This window comes from Plodia interpunctella, chromosome 3 (genome assembly GCF_027563975.2).
Source record: "Plodia interpunctella isolate USDA-ARS_2022_Savannah chromosome 3, ilPloInte3.2, whole genome shotgun sequence".
Lineage (NCBI taxonomy): Eukaryota > Metazoa > Arthropoda > Insecta > Lepidoptera > Pyralidae > Plodia > Plodia interpunctella.
Window position 1 is genome coordinate 9,729,362 of NC_071296.1, and position 21,686 is coordinate 9,751,047.

General features: G+C 35.0%; 2 protein-coding genes across 3 annotated transcripts in view; both read left to right on the top strand.

Moving 5' to 3' along the window:
- The first annotated feature begins 271 nt into the window (after positions 1-271).
- On the top strand, positions 272-4,726 carry Nsun5 (Nop2/Sun-like domain containing protein 5). The gene is made up of 6 exons (XM_053768219.1): positions 272-490; positions 596-851; positions 1,949-2,211; positions 2,576-2,689; positions 3,234-3,408; positions 3,712-4,726. The coding sequence occupies exons 1-6, from the start codon at positions 368-370 to the stop codon at positions 4,653-4,655; spliced, it is 1,875 nt and encodes a 624-aa protein (XP_053624194.1). The 5' UTR covers positions 272-367; the 3' UTR covers positions 4,656-4,726.
- A 9,482-nt stretch (positions 4,727-14,208) lies between these two features.
- The window catches only part of DCX-EMAP (Doublecortin-domain-containing echinoderm-microtubule-associated protein), a 29,658-nt gene continuing 22,180 nt past the window's right edge, over positions 14,209-21,686 (top strand). The window contains exons 1-2 of one of the 2 annotated variants that reach the window (XM_053768048.1): positions 14,209-14,489; positions 16,215-16,667. In XM_053768048.1, coding sequence (XP_053624023.1) covers positions 14,454-14,489; positions 16,215-16,667 — 489 coding nt within the window. In that variant the 5' untranslated portion in view covers positions 14,209-14,453. Of the gene's footprint in view, positions 14,490-16,160; positions 16,668-21,686 lie in introns of those variants that run through there. The other variant, XM_053768039.1, reaches the window with a different exon arrangement.

The window sequence follows — 21,686 nt, forward strand, 5'->3', positions numbered from 1 at the left end:
GCCGATACATATTACTTCTTTCATACAAATTGTTCACACCGACTCCGCACACGTTTGTTTCGACCTCTTTCCATAAGGAAAACCTAATATTCGGGTTGGGAAATTTCCACGAATAAGAACGGAAAAATCGTCATAGTGTCGTCATCAAAAACGCAGCATTAGCTTACATTAAGCAGAGGTCGGTTTGGACTCCAAACAACATATTTTGGTTTTTGTGTGGTCGCGCTAAGTCATAGATATTCAAGAATTTGGATACAAATATTTGTCATCTATCAAATTGACATTTATCTCGTGACAGATTGAGTAATTTTTGCATGCTGGGGTTTTGCAATGAAACGTTTTTTGTTGAATTCTGACGAAAAAGAAAATGTTTGAGCATTCTGTTAAAGTACCACGACATTATAAAGTTGCAGCGAATATTTTCAAGAAAGTTTCAACTGAAGGCGGCAGTGTCAAAACTTTATTGTACGATAATAAACTCAAACACTTCGTAAGTATTTATTTACATTATGTTTAGGTTAACTCCTTTATTTCCCAGTTTCTGTGATAATCTAATATAGGTAAAGTGTGGCTAATATTAATGTAATATTTGCAGAGGACAAATGTGCTTTATGCACTTATAACAGAAACTATCAAACATGCAGCTGATATAGACAAAATATTTGAAAATTGTAGCATACTTGAGAAAGAGACTCGTTTAGACCCATGGCTGGCGAAGGTCCTCACTGCTGAATTGCTCTTTGGCAAAAAGTCTCTCCCAGGCAAAAGCAAACCTGAACAAACAATACTTTCCTACAAAGACCAATTTCAGACATATACCACTGACCATCAAGATGATTTGAAGACTGAAGGTAATATTTTTGTTTTTATTTTCAGATATAACTCTAAGTCAATCACCCACAATGGCTGAAACTGAAAAGGTCCCTTTCATGTCCCAGAGCACAAAGCGGATGACCTTAGTGTTGGCGAACTTATTTCTATATAGTGTTGCCATGTTCACTTTTCCATTTATCACATTCTTTTATGTTCGCCATATACTTACTGATGTATATGAAATTTCTATTAATACAGCAAATATATGGGCAGTGGCCAGTGCTGTTATTGTAGTAAATATTATAATAGGTGCATATGCATATAAGGCTTACCATGAAAAGGAATATGATGCAGATGGCAATGAGATTGACCAACATTCTTATAGTCAAGATCCACCAAAGGAAACAGGGAAAGGAGATTTGAATTTGAAAAAAGACTAATATTTTTTTCACACATTCCAGTGATATTTTTGCAGTGTTTTTCTGAACGGGTGTGTTAATTTATTGGCTATTATAATAATAATGTATAATGAAAACTATGTCTTTAGATTGGAATAAAAATGAAACATAATTTTGCTGTTTTATTGATTTCCTAAAGTGGTATTTGTTTTTCTGCTTCTGTTAAAATCTGAGATTTTGTATCATGGGTCACTCTACCAAGTTGGAAAACGAAAGGATGAGCTGGCCATGATGTAGGGCAAGAAGAATGGTAGCAGTATAAAATAATAAACATTATAGTAAAGCTTGAAGAAATGCAGTGTGGATCACTTAATATGAGTATTTGATCTTGAATATCATAGATAGTAAATAAATATAATTTGATCAATATTAAGACGACAAATCATTCATTTCATTGTGGGTCACAGGTTAACAAAAGTTGGTATAAGTAAAGATCTCTATGTCCTACAAAATGATTAGGATAAAGGGACCTATAAGTTATTGTAATAATAAAATTTAAAGTAGGTCTAAGTACTTTATTATTTAGTAGAAATGCCCAATGAAACTAGTTTCAACATCATAAAGTAATTTACGCTTCGGTGACTCGGTATTGCGTAGCCAGTGTTTGCTTACCATCAGACAACTCACACCCATTTGCCCACTATGCTACAAAAAATAAATATTATACATCTTCGTAGCAATTCGCCGACCGCGGTACGTGCGTATCAACACGAATCTCCTGACAACATCAGACGCCATTAGAGCCTTCCAAGACGAAGGTTACCGCTTCATCCGCTGCACTTCGGGCTCCTACGACGACTACCTGCAGCAGATCCAGGGTCTGACCGAGGAGGACTTCACACAGGATTTCCATGTGAAGACTGTTTTTGTGTTCGCGCCGGGAACTAAGCTACATGAGCATGAGCTGTACTTGGAGAATAAGATCATTTTGCAGGATAAGGTGCGTGTTCCAAATCTGAATTGCTCATCTTCATCTTTTTTAAAATCTAGCCTGTGCTGGGCAAAGGCCATGCGTTTTTTCTTCCACTAGTCTATATTTATATTTGCGACCTTGCAACCAGGTAGGAGGTGGGAGAGCTCTGAAGAACTGCCTCAAGCCATGCTTATAACGGTCTTTAATCTTCTTCAGTCTTCCCCAATCTAGTCTAACATAACATAATACATTTTAGTGTATTATACGACGAATAACATCTGTTTGATAAATTTCTTTATGACATGTATATAATTATAATTATTGTATCATGATTTAATTAAAAGGAGCATAGCCTGAACGACTTTCTTAACCCTTATGTTTACACCGTCAGGCTACAGCCATGGCGGTACATCTACTGGCTGCTCCATCCGGCAGCGTGGTGTTTGACATGTGCGCTGCTCCTGGCATGAAGACGACGCAACTGGCAGCCTACATGAGGAACGAGGTACTTTGTTACCTTCATTCGTTTATTTTTATTGAAGTTCCTCTATGCGTTGTAATATAAATACTAGTATGCTATTGGTGTCTGATTCTCAGGCAATCTTTAGTTCGTTTCGTCAATTTTCTCCGATTTTTTTTTTTTCATTCACTAAAAATCACAATTGAACTTATCGAACTTTTTCAATTTGCTTGAAACCTCCGAAAAAATATGGAATAATTGATACAACTCCACTATAGAATAGATCCACCCTTGTATATGTATCTTTTTAAGTACATTTTGATTAATGTATTTATTTTTCGTACAATTTATCACTAATAAATAAAATGTTGCGTGAGAATTGTCTATAAAATAGTTGAATCTATGTATAGCACAGATTTTCTTAATAACCAGGGGCGACACTAGTCATTATCCAAGTTACACTCGAAAAGAAAGTTTTTTTTTTTAAATGACTTGCTATTTAGTATGTACTTAGTACCATATTAAAATATTTTGCAATCTTGTCTTAATTGTTATTTAGAACGAATTAAAATATTTTCTATAATTGTAGGGTAAAATCTACGCGTCAGAAAGGAACGAGAAACGTTACCAAACGTTATGTGACTTCGTGGAAAGGACCGGGTCGACCTGCGTGGAGACCATGCATAAGGACTCATTGGAAATTAAGAGAGGAGACATGGATGATGTGGAGTACATTCTCTTGGATCCCAGCTGCTCGGGATCAGGTCTGTAATATTTTTGATTTAACATCCTAGTGGAGATCCTAATCGCACGTGTAGTGCAACGCCGTCTTAAATAGTTCCTAACTATATGAATAGAATTTTTAATAGCACTTCCCGCTATTTTCTCTCTTTCAGGTTGATTGGTAGAAAAAGCCCTCGACTAAAGTCAGCCTTGTAATTTTTTTGTAATCAAGTTTGCAATAAATGGATTGTGATAAGTTTATGATCTTGTTAAAATAAAACATTGTTTTCTATATTAGTGAAAAAAAATTTAGTCGAGAGATAAAAGGTTTTTTAATTTTTTAGGTATGGAACTTTGTGTCCATAACTACATAGAAGCGACAAGGTTGGCCAAGCTGACTTCTCTGCAGGAGAAGTTTCTAAAACACGCAATGAACTCTTTTCCGAAAGCGAAAAGAATTGTCTATAGCACTTGCTCGCTCTTTCCTGAGGAAAATGAAAGAGTCATCACTAATGTGGTAAAAACTTCAAGGGCTAAATGGAGAGTGCAAGACGTTAATGAACTTTTGAAAGGAAAGTGGAATAATTTTGGTTCAGCCATGTATGGAAGCATGGGTACAAGGTGCCTCTACGCGAGACCTGAGTCTGATCTAACTACAGGCTTCTTTTTAGCAGTGTTGGATAGAGACGAGAAAGATTTGGAGAAATCTTTGAGGAATGCCAATAAAGATGGAGTTGAAGATGTACCAAAAGGTATAAATGAAGAAGATTCTGTCATTTCAGAAGATAAATTTAAAAAGAGAAGAAACAATGAAAAGCAGTCTTCAAAGTTCGATAATACTAAAGATATTGACGGAGAATGTAATGTAATCAATAATATTTATGATGTTGAAGATGGTAGTAATTTACCTTATGTTGATGATGCAGCGAAAAAGAGGAAGAAAAACAAACAGGAACAAAATGAACTTAATGAAAATAATTCAGAAGAAATATTCGTTAAAAATAAAAAGAAGAAAAACAAAGATAAAGACAAATCTGATAAAATTAAAGGTACATCTAGTGAACTCGCTACTGGAGATGAGGAAACACAGAGGAAGAAAAAGAAACGGAAGAAATATATCGAAGATAAAGTAGAAATAGATGAACAGTCAGACTTGACGGAGCTTGTTAAGAAGAAAAAGAAAAAACATGATAATGAAAATGTAGTTTCCAACGATGATTTTGAAATTAAAAATGTTTCAGCAAAAAAGAAAAAGAAGAAAAAAAATAAAGAACTGGAATGTGAATAGTGACAAATAAGAAATTTCATTTTTATACGTCTTGTGTTTATATTGTAATAAATGAAATCGATGAAAGACTATTTTTGCAAGCTTTTATTTAGCTCCTCTTCCCCAATTGTTTATTTGTAATCAATTAAATTTTACTTGCATACGCAGCAATATCTCACTGACAACAACAAAAAGTTGTGGCAGCAATAACGATAATTATGTAAAAACTTGTTGTGCAAGTATATACCTGCATTATTTCTATCTTTATATAGAAAGAAAGAAAATGAAAGAAATATTACCTTTATTCACTTCTTTCCTCATAAAAAAAAATTGTATTCGATTTTTTGAGATGATAAATATAATTGTCTCAACATGTAATACAATTCTAGATAATCTTCAGTTCATAAATTATACCTTAGATGTGACTAACACCCATTATTAAAAGCAAAACACTTTTTTGTCTAGACAGGTCATGCTTCACCACACTTCGCCAACCTTTCTAATAAATCCCTTCTTTATGTAGGGCAAACTTCATAAACGATATTTCTAGTCTAGCCATAGTACAGTATAATAACTGCTGGAAAAGGTTTGGATTCAATGTATAAAACATTGTTTCACAACTAGAAGCTATTGTATCCCAACTTCTTAGTACTTACATACGAAGTGGCTACGAATACTGATTTATTTAGCTATAACAATGCACTTTGATAACAGCATTTATAAAATGTATTGTCACTACTTAATGTAGAAATTAAAAAAAAACAATTAGGTATTAATTATTATTTTACTTAGAAATATTAATATCATTTGAGAGTTAAACTTCTATCTTCCTTATACTACCTACCCAAGCTTTCTTAGAACCCAATACGTAACTTTTCTTTGTTTCACATACTGTCATATCAATATGAACTTTATTCCCGTGAACTATGGTACTTTTAAAAATGAACTTGTTTTATAGTGAGTCTCACGCCATTTTGTCACGAAGTGTCGTGCGTCCTTATTTCATTACTAGCGGATAAAGTGCGGTTGGCAAAATACACAGAAGCGTTATTTTTTTTTCAGATAGGTCCGGCCGATGTTTTTTTGGCCCATACCTAACTCGACCTAAAGTAACATTTACTACCAAGCAGGCAAACAGGCATGCAGCCCACCTGATGGTAAGTGGTCACCACAACCTATCAATGCCTGCAACACCAGGGGTGTCACACGCGCGTTGCCTACAGGCTGGCTTTTGCCACAGCACCATGTAATCTGTAACTATACTGCCCCTTGGTTTTCTTCAATTATCGCCCTTCAAACCGTAACACAATAATGCAAGCAATGTAATAATTATCTTTTGGTATATACCTACTTTATATATTATATTATAGATTCTGATTAATATCTGTGAAATTTATTTAATATTGCCATGTTTTATATGTTGATTTATTTATAACTAATAATCACAGTTACATGCGTGTATTAGAGAAGATTTTTCAACTACATGACGAATGAAGCTGTGTCTATTTACTAGTTTCTATTCTATGGTCTATGGCGTTGCACTTTTGCTACAACTAAACTACGAATTATGGTCGTAGTCGGGTCGTAGCAAAAGTGTAGCACTTTTGTCGAGAAGAATTTCAAAACGTATACCTTCTACGGAAGAACTAAACTACATTATCACTTTTGATAGTTATTTTCTTCATAGCTGGACTGATCGTTCGGTCGATGTGAATTTAAACACACACATTGAATTAATTGACAATATTAAAGGAGCGACTTTTCCAATGTTAGTTACTTGAATATAAGTAATTGTTCTTACGTAATTACTCTTATAATAAAATGTAAGTAAAATTAGGACTTGCCACGATTCCATTGAAACTACAATTAAAACAGTATAAATGTTTCGCATAGATTTCTAGATCTAGGTCTAAAAAAATACCTAGGTCTTATTTTCATTTCATCACTTTCTGAAACTAACGACATAATTGGGCTAAATATTTGAACAAGTCCGCCCTACAATTACTTGAGATTTATTGTTTTTATATTCAGCCTTGAGCTAACGGAGTCGATTTGGTGTAACTAGTTGTTATATGCAGGGCTGGACTATACAAGGTTTTTGGGTTGTAAGTAATACAACGCCCCATGAATTTTGGGAATTATTCGTGGACATTTTTCGGACACTTCCAGGAAAAAATATAAAACGACCTCACTATGATTTAACGATAAGCATGGCCTGAAGATCCAGGATCGGTTGCCAACGAGGAAACTCACATTGGATTTGTTAGGACCAATACGAATAAATAGTTAATTCAAATTCTACATATAATAAACCCGTCTCGGCCTGGCCCGGCTTGTTGGGGTTGGGTATGGGGTTATTTATGTATGTATAAACGTTCGGGTATAAATTGTTTAAATTACATTGAAAACTGAAAACATAAAAATCTGTCGCGTGGTTTAAAAGAAGAAGTTTATTTTATAGAAGGTGTAGTGATTGCGTAAACGCTTTTAACGAAAATTCTTTAGATAGATTCATAATCATTGAGAACGCTGTTGAGTATTTGTGAAAAGTATGCCCTGACCCATGGGCTCAGGTACAACGTGAGTAAAAGCGAGGTAGTAGTTTTTAAATCAGGTAGTAAAACGTACCAAATTCCTCCAATCACTCTGAATGGAGCTGTCTTACAGCAAGTCCCTAAATTCAAGTACTTGGGTCACTGGGTCACCGAGAATTTATCTGACGACATGGACATTGATAGGGAACGCAGAGCATTGTCGGTAAGGGGCAATATGCTGTCCCGTAGGTTTGTACGCTGCTCACGAGAAGTCAAGGTTACGCTTTTTAAAAGTTACTGCCAAACATTATACACGTGCAACCTATGGTGCAATTATACCAAAAAAGCCTACAATGCTTTGCGGGTCCAGTACAACAACAGCTTCAGGGGTCTGTTGGGGCTGCACTGGCGCTGCAGTGCCTCAGGAATGTTTGCCGAGCACAGCACAGACAGCTTCCAAGCGGTGCTTCGTAAAAGAGTTGCCTCCCTGTGGTCACGGGTAAGGTGCAGTAACAACACGCTCCTGAGGGTGGTGTCAGAGAGGGTAGATAGCCCAATACTCAAGTCCTGGGCATCGTTACATGTCCAAAACGATAACCCCCATTTTAAATTCTACTAACATAGTTGTCTAAGTTTCTTACTAATATAATATGGACTTGTATTGTATATGTGCATAGTCTGAAATAAAATTTTTCATTTCATTTTTCATTTCATTTCATAATAATATTAATCATGGCAGGTGGGGCTGCGCTTTGACCGAAAAGTAACAAAGGATCTACAATCTTGGATTTCAAGATATGCTTTTGCTATTAGGTCGCACAATTCGATATTCCCCTTAGGTCCCTATTACTATCATTCAATTTATATAACAAGTTTATTTGTTAGACAATTTTAAACCTCGGACTTTCAATATTCGTTTAGCTACAACTTTTTAACGGCTGAACCGATTTTCATGAAACATGGCTAAGAAAACTCGGGATAAAATTATCTATGACACAAAAAAAAATTAAACTAAATTCGTTTCATCAGACCCACAGACCAGATACACAGACAGACACGTTAAACTTAACTTAAACAGCCCTCTTTCTTCGTCGGGGTTTAAAAAATGAGGTTTATGTTCTACATCAGCAACCTATACCCTTATCCTTATCTTACTTTATGTGGGGTCGATACGACATGTCAGTCTCCTATCTCCACTTTTCCCTGTCTGATGTTCATGTTTTTATTAATTGAATAATGTACGAGGCGACTAAGAGACACAATCTTGACAGCTGAGAGGCGGTCGAAGGTGGTTCATCTTCAAAATTTTGTTTGTTTTTTCGCTGACCCCGGGCTTTGCGGCGTCACAGCCGGGAATATGCGAGAATGGGAGACAGGTTTATGTTATTAATTAGGGATTACATTATGCAGGCGAGCTAGAGTGAATAAGATTCAAATTCACTAAATTTGAATATCGCCCTAGCTCGCCAATTATTAAAATTACATTATTAAAATACATAGTTGATTATGTGCTGTACTTCGATTATTATACTTTGATAAGCCTTACGTTACATCGATACGAATAACATCACCACATATCGTGGTACAAATGTGAGAATGACAATGACAACATGGCCCAACAATGAAACCCTGCAAAGCTTTTCAGTCAATAGTCTACTGTACCGTAGCAACCAACTCATTTCACAAGGGCGTTCACGGTGTCTAGGCGGCGTTATCTTCGAAACCAACCAATCAGAGGACAGATGCGCAATATTATGACAGTCGTGTCACCCGCTGCCTGACACGAAGACAACGGAAGCTCAAACAGAAATCAACCCTATTAACGTGACCTACAGTGGAGTTTAGCGCGAAGGAGGTCGCAGGAAATGAGCTTCCGTTATTGGTTGATTTGATGATACACCCAAAATTTTTTTGACTAATTACGGATTAGCTCTAATTCCATATAAGCATGTTTAGATACATCATTCATTTCTATGTCGTATATATTAGGCATACTTATGTAGGTATATAGCATTTGTCTTTGTGTCCTTGGTAACCTTGCCTATTTCAAAATTTGGCAAAGTAACAAGCTCTTTTCCTTTTTGCACAAACGATTCCTTCAACTTACGAATATATCCTGGAATATTACATAACAGTCCTTTTACCCCGGAATTCCCACGGAGGCGGAGCCCTAGAGCGCAACGAATGCTTTATACGGCTCATTTTAGGTCAAAGTTAGAAATACTTGTTCGAATCACGTATGAAATAAATGCACGGTAAATAAATAACGCTAATTCATTAAACAATTACTTTTCGTAAAAAATAGTGCGTGTCGTCCTTCATAAAACTAAATCTTATCGGCGAACATGTAATATGACAGGCTGTGTGTGTGTTTGTATATATTTTTCTATAATTCCGGGTTTGACGTGCCCCAAGGACGTCGGAAGGGGAACAATCAGAATTCAAATAAAATAAAAATACGTGATGCCTAAATAAACTTATTTTCCTTTATTTTTCGCGGTACACGCAATACGATAATATCTTAAACTAAGATTGTGTTTTGTCACCTTATCAGATTGGGTTTGAACGACATAAGTCAAAGTTTGAGCTTTTAATTGTATATTTCCTTTTATATATTAAGCCAAAATTATTAACATCTATAGCAAGTACGTCGCGTTTTGAAAAGATGAGAGCAAAGTTAGTAAACCCGTGTCGTAGACCCTCTACGACTTAGCTTGTAGACGGTCTACGGACTACGTCGCGTCGTAGCACTAAATGTCTGTCTACTAAAACTGTTAAGCTAAATAATTAATGCTAGCTTCTTTGAAATTCCAAGCTATGGTTTACACTATAATTTATCAAATTTAATCTGGCTATCATATACGAAACGAATTGTCCTATCCGATTAATATTTCCAGAGATTGGTGCGTTCACACAAAAAAAAATATTGTCTTTCCTACTATCGAATTCTCAATCTTTAATTACTGTTTGTTTGCCTGCTTAAAGAAGACAATAATGTATTTTAATAAGCCCGCAAGCTTGCACCGAATCAGGTCAAGTATAGCATAATTTTATGTTAATAACATAACAAGCGCACATTAATAATGTAATGGATAATGAAAACTGCTTTTATTGAAATTTACTGTGTTTACACTTTAGTTTTAGTTGTTTAAGTGTAAAAAGGCGTAAGGTTCGATATCTTCGTCAAATTGATGCATTTTTTTTGCTATCAGCCGAGCGTTTTCCTGGTTACTTACTCAGTCGTGCAGCATCGGAACCTAAGTTCGCTTTCCTACTTTTTCGTCTCCACTTCGCACGATCGTCATTCATTGTTATTTTAATTAACAACTTGTTTTTTCACGTCAACTTTTGTTATTTCTACGGGTATAGACCGAATGAGTCTATGGAATTATAACATATTCGTGCACGCGTACGCGTACCCTTCGCAATTCACACCATTCACAATTCCATGCAATTAACACACAAATATTCGATCTGCGTCGACCTTAATTTCCTATTTTAACCTTGAAAACAAAATCCTCTTTTGTGATTCTTGTATTTTGGACATAACTTTAAATAGTGAAGATCAACAAGAGGCCTAACTGCGGAAACGTGTGTAATAGTGAAGATAAATATTTATATGTAGTGTACAGTATATAAACAGTGGAGGTATATGTAGTATAGTAGGTACATATTCCATTATTAGTCGAGCACAGAACCAATAGCAATATGTCATAATCAACCGCCCACCTGCATACGCGCTTCTCACGCGATTCGTTATGATACAGTCAGACACATATTTGACCTTAAAAAAACAATTATAACTTGAATTTTGAACTACAGTATACTGTTGTTAGGCCATAGCTATAGATACTACTATTTAGGGAGACTTTTCCAATCCTAGACACATAAATAGATAGAATGTTTTAGTATGTCGACCACTATTTAAAGATGTTGCTTAATAATTAAATTTACCGTTATATAGTTTCACATTTTATAATTATTAACAAGGAAATATGTTCAGGGATACTTTATATTTTTCGTAAATTCTGCTAAAACCGAGACGTTTCTCTTTTCAAATACATCGCTTCACATGTCTTTGGAATACATACCTCAAGCTGCTCAATTAGGGAGCTTTATCCTTGAGACCATTGCATGTAAGTATTTACATAAATGGCTGCAGCACGTGGCGCTAGATAAACGAAAATAAACCAATGGACGCCATAATCGGATTATTTATGCAAATCTAAATGCCAGAGTTTAACGGCTTTGCAGTTTAAAATTATATTTTGTTGTGGCGACATTACTGTGAGCACATGTGTTGGGAAACGACAACTGGCATCTGCTCAGATTTTTATAAAAAAATCTTAGACCAATAAATAAATCCCTTAGTATCCTTCAAAGGATATTTTAGACGATATGTAACGTTCCACATATACCTTTAGATTCACGTCTGCCGGGTATTGTTAGACTTCTGTTCCCATGACTTTGTTCGTTTAGAATGGGGATTAGAGTCCAATCGTTATCTAAAATCCATCTAATAATTTAATGCACTTACATAATATTATCATAATTTTATTTAAATCCCGCAAAAAAACTGTAAGAAAGGACTAACTGGTCTGATATTGATTAAAATCCAGCGGAATTGACCTCTTAGCAAACATGGCATGTCAAAAGAAATTTATGTTCCCTCTATTACATCGACTAAGCTACGTGAAATGACCAAGCTATTAAGTTATAAGAAAAAAAACTGCATTCAGTAATCAACTTTGTTAAGTGGTGGTGACGCATATACTAAGGTAAGGTGTATACACATGTTCACACATTGACGAGATAATTATAATTTTATTTCATGAAATATATAACTCCTTATAAAAGCCCTATATAAACCATTTTATAATAAAATTTTAAATGGGCAAAGTATGACAGCAATGGTTAAGGTTAACCTTTAAAAAACTATACACGAACAGAGTTGCTGATCAGAGCATGTTAAATTTTGCAGCTAAAATATGACTACATAAGTATGTAATAGGCAAAATTAAAGGCTAAATTGCAGCAAAAAATGCGCAATCTAAAAGGCAATTTCTAAGAAATATTGCGATAATGTTCAACAGCATTAGAAACGAACAATTTTCTCAATTAACAGTTTGTTACTTTGATTTCGATTTAGCAAAAAAAGGTATTTGTAACGATTTATTTTGTTTTGATTTGCTCATTTTGTTTCTTGGAATACAAAAAATGCCAATTGATGAATCACAAATGCTTTGTTTTCAAAGCTCCTTACAGAATCCATTCGTTGCTCAACACATATTATGCAGAAGAGAATACAGGGGAAACAAAACCAGAAGCCGTGGTAGTGTAATGGTTAAGACGCCCGCCTGTGGATCGAAAGGTCTCAGGTTCGTATCCTACTCGTGCCATATGAGTTTGTATACCAATCTGACTCATATATAGTAGGTTTCATCGACCATCACTTTCTTCCGGTGAAGAAAAACATCGTGAGGAAACCTGCACACTGGTGGACAGTTTATTTCACTAGTGTGTATTCGACTACCTGTCTGGTAAGTGGTTGTAATCGTGCCAGATGCCTTTAGGCGACTTGAATAAAATCTGACACCAGTGTTAGCAATAACACACTCGACATGATGATGAAAACCTATAGGATACTTCCCGTTGATTTAGGATCATGAAACATTGTCCTCTGCCGCGTCACTAAATTACTGCACAGATTACAGTTAGGTTTACAAAAATATTTAGGAAGGTTTAGGTGCATAATTTTTTGTTTATTTACCCAAGCCAAGCCGGGACAGGCCGCTATTAAAGAAATAAATCCGGAGGCCGTAAATATATGCGTATAATAATAAAAAGAGACCCTTGGCAATCCATCCGTGGACCAATTTAGGTGCGGCCCAATTGTCCCATAACTGAAAACAAATTCATTCATTGAAATAACCGAACACAATAATGCCACTTTAATTCATCAATTTTGTTAATGACGTGATTTCATATGTTTTGGCCTCGTTGAAGTATATTAATAGTGAAATTTGACTTAAAAATCGTCAAATCTGATAGTTTTTTATGCAAAAAACAAAAAATATATATACGGAGCTTATAAACTGTTATACAAGCTCCATATAATTTTTTATTTATTTGACTAATTAGCCGATTTAACGGAACTTCGTCTTTCTATACATACTAATTTATACTTACTACACTACAGAAATTACCGTGTAATTAAATTGAGATAAGCTATCAGTAAGCTTATCAGAAACCGAAACAGGCCCTTAACATTATACAATCTACATAATAGCAAAGATATCATCTGTGCCTAAGATATGCATCACTCATCAACGTAAAAATTAAAACTAACGAAACTACACAATCGCAGCGGGTAATTGGGACTCGTAAACCTACCGCCAAAGCAGTGGTTGAGGCGAAAAATATAAAGTTAACCTACATAGCCTATGTGCATGTTGACCGCTGGCCCGTGAGCGGCAGAACGGCGGGAACACATTTTTAATTCATTTAAGAGCTTGGAAGGTAACTTCGTAGATTCAAAGTAGGTATTTATTAAACTTTAATGCAATATGTACAATAATATTTATAAACATATGATAAATTTAATGCGCAATAAAGTAAAACAATATAATAAAGTATACAATCGCAGTTGTATTCACGGTCGACGGCATAGTTCATGTTTTACGTAGTAGCATAAAGTCTACGACGTTGTATGACTTCTCTAAATTTACTTATTCAATATGAATATATGTTTTGAACTGAATCATTTATATTATTGTCGCCGGTTTTATCTTATATATTAAAACTATAAACGATTTAAATTCAATAAATGATTTATTATAAGAAATATTAAAAACACATGTTTATAAACATAGTATATATTCGTGAATAATTTATTGTAATGGAAAATGTACTCAACATCCCAAATAGAACACATTCCAACCCCCAAACAAAACATAATCCACCGCTCGCCGTCTTGCCGCACACGGGTGCGCTGCCCCTAACCCGCCACGCCATCGCTATAGCTCCAGCCGTCACTCGATTCCGTCCACAAAACAAAACCGGACGACTTCTCCACGTCCAAAATACACACATATCCTTTAAAATTAAAAAAAAAACATACCTTTCACACTTATCTCTTTATGTAATAATCTTTATTGACTAAGGATTATTAAATAACATATTTAATTTAATAAAAGAATTGGTTATTATCCCGTGTCGTCTTTGACCTCTTTCCCGCGCTCGTGTTTTTATTCGCGGTGTTACTGTGATGTGAATTAGCTTGTTGATGACCACTGAAGAACCGATGGCTGCCGCTGCTGTGGTAAGTTTTCTTTCTTTTTTTTTCACATTTTAAAATATTAAATAAGCAACTTAAAGAAGTTATTTAAAATGTAATAAAAAGAAGAGAAGGTCCAGATCGGTGCCGGCGGAATCTGGATTGGATTGCCAAGCGAGATATTATTTTAGATGACTGTGTGTTATTTTATTATTGTCCTTGTTTTTTCAATATAAATCAGTGGCAATTTGATCTAAGTAATTTTTTTTTTAAGATTTCATCTAAAATTTTCTCGATACTTGCATTTATAAGTAGCCATAATACTTTTATATATATGTATATGGTATAGTCAAAAGCATGTCAACTTACCCAGTATATTGATGTGCTACAGTTATAGCGGCGAATTTGCAATGACTAGGTTGATGTGCGGCTAACTCAATTAATTGAAATCATTATTTATTATTAGTGTTATAACTATTAGTTTAGGTCTTTAATTATCCGTAGGTATTTTATTTAATGAGCTTAGAAAGAGAATTTTTGAAAACAAGTGTAGAGAAAGGTCTTTTCACGTCCCAATTGCTTTAAGTAGCATCACTTTTTTAACACATAACACCAACAGGAGAACCGGGTGCTACTTTTTCAATTATTAATAATGAAGTACTAAAGTAATAATAATTAAAACAAAACTATTTTCTTTACATTTCACAACTCTATAGTGTGACAAATCAGTGATTCAGAACAATCATTTCTAAAATAAAGTTAATGCAGAGCGTGACTAAAATTTCTTAGTCACCGCACGCTACTTCAAGTTATTTACCACGAGTGTATCGTAGAAACGATAATAAATATAACTAGTTGCAACTGATTGAGAAAATTGGCGATGGAAAAATTTTGTCATTAAAAGTTTCTGCCGTGCGTTTTCAGGTTGTAGTCAGTTCAGAAAAAGAGTAACTCTATGTATAGCACTTTTATGTATATTCTTTAAATTAAAAAAGCAGATTGAATTGAGCATGTTATTTAACCTGTCTATACCAGAAACAAAATATCATTTAACTGAATTTATTAACCTTTTCAATGGTTACGGTTTCTAGTTCATTTTTTTTCAGAATTGTAAACGTTTCATAAAGAAATATTGGCTTCAGCAGTCATGGAATACTTTATCTACTTTAAAAGATCTTGGCTGAATCATTCAGAAAATAATGAAATTAAAATCACAGTCTCGTTAGTTGAATATAATTCGTTCGGAGGTGCGACTAGGTCGTGACGTGAGTAAAATTACTAAGTCACCCCGACGGGCCTTATCTGCAAGATCGACGATGACTGGCCGGGGATATATCATTTGTATTATTGCTCCACTTTTTACATTACAAACTAACATTAATTTTATCAGTGCTTTGGTCGCTGTAGAGATAGTAAAAATATGTACTAAAATAAATAAAAAAGTTATTGAAGCCGAAATGAGAAAACATTTGTCTCCAATAATGTGTCCAATAGTCTATTATAAAGTAGAAAAATAAATTCAACACAGAGCGAGATTTCATGGTGTTAAAGCGATATTGCTTTCAAAATCTTCTTGGTTAAACTAAGTTAAGCTAAAAGCCTATCAATCAAGCAACGTCATGAATCAACTTCATGAATGGACGCGTATCAGTGTCTTCTTGATTGGGAGGTGTGTAAGTGCGGGGCGGCTGCGGCAGTCGGCCGGCGAGCGTCGGTATGTCGCGCCGCTTGCAGCCCCGGCCGCGCCCTCACCCGCGACTTCGTCCGCAGGCCATCGCCGAGCCCCCGCCGCCGCCGGACCCGGCCCCGGCACCGGAGCCCGAACAACCACCGTCCGACGACGAGCCCGAACCGTCCAACTGGAGACCCTCCCGACCGCCGTCCCCCCCGCAGCGCCCTGATGACGTCTCCGAAGGTTCCGAAGTCACCACGCGTCCTGGAAGACCAGAACCGGCTAGTCGATACGCTAATCTCAACTATTGGAAGGCCAGACGAGTCACATTTTATCGCAATGGCGATCCTTTCCATCCAGGAGTTGAATTCAGGTTCAAACCTGGAAGAGACCTCGTATCTATGGATGCGCTACTGGACCGGTTATCAGAAAGGCTGGAGCTGCCGAGAGGAGCAAGGTTCATATTCGGGATGGACGGCGACAGGAAATACAGGCTGGAGGAGCTGGAAGACGGCGCATCGTACGTTGTGTCCTCATATAAAACTTTTAAGGTAAGCTCTTTGAACTATTTTGTACGTTTAAAATTATAACGCACTAATATGCATTAACATTTACCAACACATTGCTTTTTAAGTTCCAATGTACGTGGACTATCAGTTTAATTACTAACTTCTGAGTATTCTTCTTCCATTTCCATATCACCCTGTGGTGCAAAGGTGAGATCTCTCCATATATATATAAATGAACTTTATAAATCACATTTTTATGAAGTGTGTATAATTTTATGAACATTCATTTTCGACTGATAAATCTCACCATTTTTTACAATTAGTTAACTCTTAACTCGTTAAGCTTACATAATCCATAATAACCTAATTCTCTCTCATAAAAAGTGTCGCTAGGGTTGTGACGTGACTTTACGTGATCGAAACGGGCGAGGTGGACTGAGGCCACGGCCTTGCTAAGATGTGGGTCGAAGGATAAGCCACGCACCGAAATATTTGCATTTTGATTATGTGAATACCCATTTTGTTTTCCCCACAATGATTAGACTAATTGCAAGTAAATTATACTCGGCAAAATACAGAAATTTCGGGAAATTCAAATATATATGTGTATATGTTTGAATTTCCCGAAATTTAAGTGTTTGCAAACGTATATTGATGTCGTTAACTGACACAATTTATTCGGCCTACACGTGGTTAAGATATTTAAAGAAACAGACAGACATAAAGGTGAGCTGTTAACCTACAACAGTGCTTAAGTTTGTGATTCAATTCGACTAATGACGTAATCACTAAACCCGTATTTGCTATGTAGCTTTACGGTGAAAAAGTTTATGAACGATTAGCCAATGCAAAGTAAAACTTAATAAACTAAAGTGTTTTGATTTTGGTTGATAGCTAATATGATTTTCCAAGCTAAAGCACAGGTTAAATATGCAGTCTATGTGTTTACGTACAGTAGATATGCAAAATTCTATGGCTTATTCTATAGAATATTTATAGACATTTTAGTTGTCTTAATCTAATAACTACTTATACTAATAACAATAAAATGTTTTTCTTTAGCATATGAGTATCTTAGAATTCCGTCACTCCAAGAAAAATGATGCTCCTATTTAGCAGGCACAAAAGAAATTAAAAATTCGAGCCGTATTTTTCTTTTATTTTTTATGTGTTCACCTGCCAGTCATTGACTGCAGCCCGTGTGTTACAACAAAAGAACATGTGGTCAGAGGTCAACGGCCCACCTTGCACTTATGCAAGGCGAGTGCACTGGTGCATAACCTTTATTGCGGTGCAACTTGCTGATAAATCGCGGGGTGGAGGCCTGGGAAATTATGCTAATGCACTTGAAGTCTTCTGCTTTACCGTTATCCCGATACGTGAGGTCTGTGGTGGGTCTAAAGGTACAATATGTCAAACATGTTCTTTTTCCACTTTTCTTACTCATAATGTCGACGGAAGATTTTTATTTGTTTGTTAAACTTTATTATTCCAAGAAAAACATAGTTTCATAAAAAGCCTTCTCACCCAGCTAGTTAAACATTGGGAGACATAAGGTAACCATTAAAACTCTCTATAATCTATCGTATCATGAGGCTTAGCTTAATATTTATTTGCTGTCCTAGTGCCTTTATTTTATCATTATAAGAATTTTAATTATCACAAAGGACTTATCGGAAATGAAACTTGAAATTTTACGACAAGATTTTCTTGTTAGGTTATCCAAAAAACATTATACCGAACCGAAACCGAGAAAATCAATTCGAACTATGATATTTTCTATGAACTAATTCAATTTTAAATCTATTCTACAGAGTCCACATTTCTTAAAAATCGTTGGAAACTCGTTAAATTTTATTAAGGAAACGATAAATAACAGACAAAGCAGGACACTCAAATGTAGCGCGCAGGAAAGCGATCCGTCTTCGAGGCCGCTTCGGTTTTTGCATTACTAATTTCTTGTTGGGCTAGTCTGGATAAAAAAACTGTCATACTCCGTATCGATAAGGGATGAATAATAGAAAGAATATCCTTTAATATTCTTTCTTTAACTTGTTGAAGATATCTAAACCCACAATTCTGAATACATAACTAATCGGACGTTAATATATATATAAATCTTTGGTTTCTATTTACATTCTTGAATTTTGGATGTTTATCTATATATGTATTTGTTATAAAAATAGTGTCGTTGAGTTAGAATCCCATAACACAACACTTACTTTGGGGCTAGCTCAATCTGTGTGATTTGTCCTAATATATTTATTTATTATTTATTTATTCTTAATAAATACATATAGTATTTGTGTGACGAGTGGCTTGTACGATTTGTCTGGTGCTATTGTGTTAGTTTCGGTTTAAATTGAATAGGTATTCGTTTAGTCTACTTTCTATTGTCTTCATAATATTAGCAATGTTATTATTTTAAATGTGTTAAGTGTGTATCATTATTTGTATAATTACTATGGCGCGACCGTCTCCGATATGCGTGAAACCCCGTGTACCATCTGGTGGTATCTGAAAACCAGTGCCCTGCTCTTTGTCGAGCAGAATATGCACTGAGATACTGACCTTTTATAAAGCTGCGGCACATGATTGTTATGTAGAATGTTTCTTGTGTATTTGCCCTTTATTTTAATGGTTCACTGTATCATAAATGTATATTGTGTGTCCTCGATATAAAACAGTTTATCTGTCTATCTATCTATCTATTTTTTTCACAAGATTTGAGAATAGCGGTTCCCATTCTCCTTTTCTTTAACATTAATAGAAAAAGGAGAAAAAAGTAATACAATTTGTTTTTTAAAATAAATATTACTATATTTATTTAAAAAAATACTTTAATGTACATTAATACTTTAATGTAAAAAAAAAAACGATTTCCATGACACTCAAAATCATGAGATAACAAATTAAGGCATGTGCTACTGTCGTCTTCAATGGAAGTCGGTCGTGCATTTGCATTGAGCAACAGTTTATTCAGGAAGAACATCCCAATAAAAGACGAAAACATAAATAGAATGGTATTTTGACAACCAAGAATCGACTCCATAAGTTAAAAAAATTCAATTTAAAAAATTACCTTTCTACTAATTTCGTAGCACTTCGTAGCGACTATACGATTTCGTAGAACTTTAAGCGTTGTACCTATTCCGTAGAACTTCACTTGTATATTGTTAACTTTTCGAGTCGTGCAATTAAGTTTAAAAAAATTATAACTTACTTCTTTACTGTCTACAAACCATAGACAAATTTATCGTAGAAAAATAACTTCTTGCAAACATAACTTATTGCATAACTTGGTCATTGACTTCTTATGCTTAAATAATGTTAACATAAATCGCAGAAAAGAAACTTGGACTCAGCTTTGCCTAGAGATTAAATTACTTTTTATAGAGAAACAAACAGCTTCACCGAGACTTGCCTAGTTTTTTACAGGATTTTATGTCGCTACTTATATATCATATATATAATGTTTTATGTAAAATGTGAAGTGTATTACAGGGAGCCACTTCGGCGGAAGTCATCGCAGTATTTGATAAAAAAATGCGGCGTCTTAACGACCTGGGTGCGGCCGGGACAGTCGCGTACTTAAGTGCTTCAATTTTAACATTACCAACCACTTATAAAAAGGGTTACAAAAACATAGAGTTGGTTCTGTCAGTAGTATCAGTTTTGTGTTTAGGTATTTGCCAATAGTATTTTCAGCAGAAAGTGAGTACTTAATTTCGTTTTAGATGTTTTGTGTCTGATTAAAATTTTAATCTTTTACAAGCTAAAATCTTACATTCTTTCAGACTGGCTAGAAATACCAAAATGATGAAATTGATAAATCTAAAAAGTGAATCTGGACGTGATTGTACCTACTCAATTTAATTTAACTTAAAACTCAAGTTTTTTACCTTCTACGAGTCAGTTTCAGATTTTATTGCAAGTTACAAGTTATGTAGGTTGGTTACATGCATAGATAAAAGCATAGAAAAAAGAAATATATATAAAATTTTATCTATCGATAAAAGAATAGTTACATGCGTACATTGATAGTACAAGTGACACCCTGCTAGGGCACAGCAAACATTTATTTATGTGTAATTGTTTATTAATTCATTTTTTAGTATAATTTATTAGACATAATTTTCATCGCGTCTGTATCCCATAGTCCGTATGCAGGGAATACATAAATTGCACTTTTCTTCCGTTCGTGATCGGCTAAGCCCAGGGCTGTCGAAAACATCGGGTTGTCGAAATAGGGCGGTAGGTCAGTTTTAACTGCCCGTTCAAACGAACACACACTTCATGTTACTTTAGGCTACGTTAATTAAGAAATAACACAACCCTGCCTTATTTTTATGGGATTATACATACACAGGTATTATCGTATATAGTTTGTGGCAATGAATAACTCAAAATAATTAATAATTGAGTTAAACTATAGATTAATATTACCGTTGACTTGTTATGGGTATAGTTATGATATAGAAAAAGAAATAACTAGAATTAGGTCTCAAAATTAATATTCTTAACTGGATCATTAGACTAATCGCTTTGCTAATTGCTATAACAAAAATGGAAATACACAAATTAAATACATTACGTGATATTGTGTATAATAATTTTGAAAAATACAATCATATACTCTATGACTATATATGACCTTCACATGGCAACATAGAATAATTTAGTGTTAATAGGTATTATACAAATCATGATTTTACGTTTCAGTTGCAAAATTATATAATCAAGTGTACTAATTGTACACGAATTATTTCTTTTGACCTTTGACACAGTTTCTTATCCGTTTCATTAAGCTCTGTAACAGCGGACGCAGCATGTAATAATTACACAGGTTAACTGGCTCAAGGCCCGGGCCCTTATTTGCGGGTTTTAATGCGTGTACCCAAATATACCTTATCAGTTCGCGTGAGACCCCCGGCTCGTGACCACTCGAGCATAACTTGTAATAATTTCTCCAGAACCCATAAAGGGTTCTTAATTGTGCAGATGTGTATCGAGGTATAGGTTCTGTGACGTGATTGCGTGGATGCTCGCCCTGACCTTGGC

Bases quoted from the DNA above. Each gene is read 5' to 3' on its own strand.
- Nsun5 (XM_053768219.1), top strand. From the start codon at position 368: ATGTTTGAGCATTCTGTTAAAGTACCACGACATTATAAAGTTGCAGCG. The intron at 491-595 runs GTAAGTATTTAT...TAATATTTGCAG, and splicing joins ATAATAAACTCAAACACTTC to AGGACAAATGTGCTTTATGC. The intron at 2,690-3,233 runs GTACTTTGTTAC...CTATAATTGTAG, and splicing joins CAGCCTACATGAGGAACGAG to GGTAAAATCTACGCGTCAGA.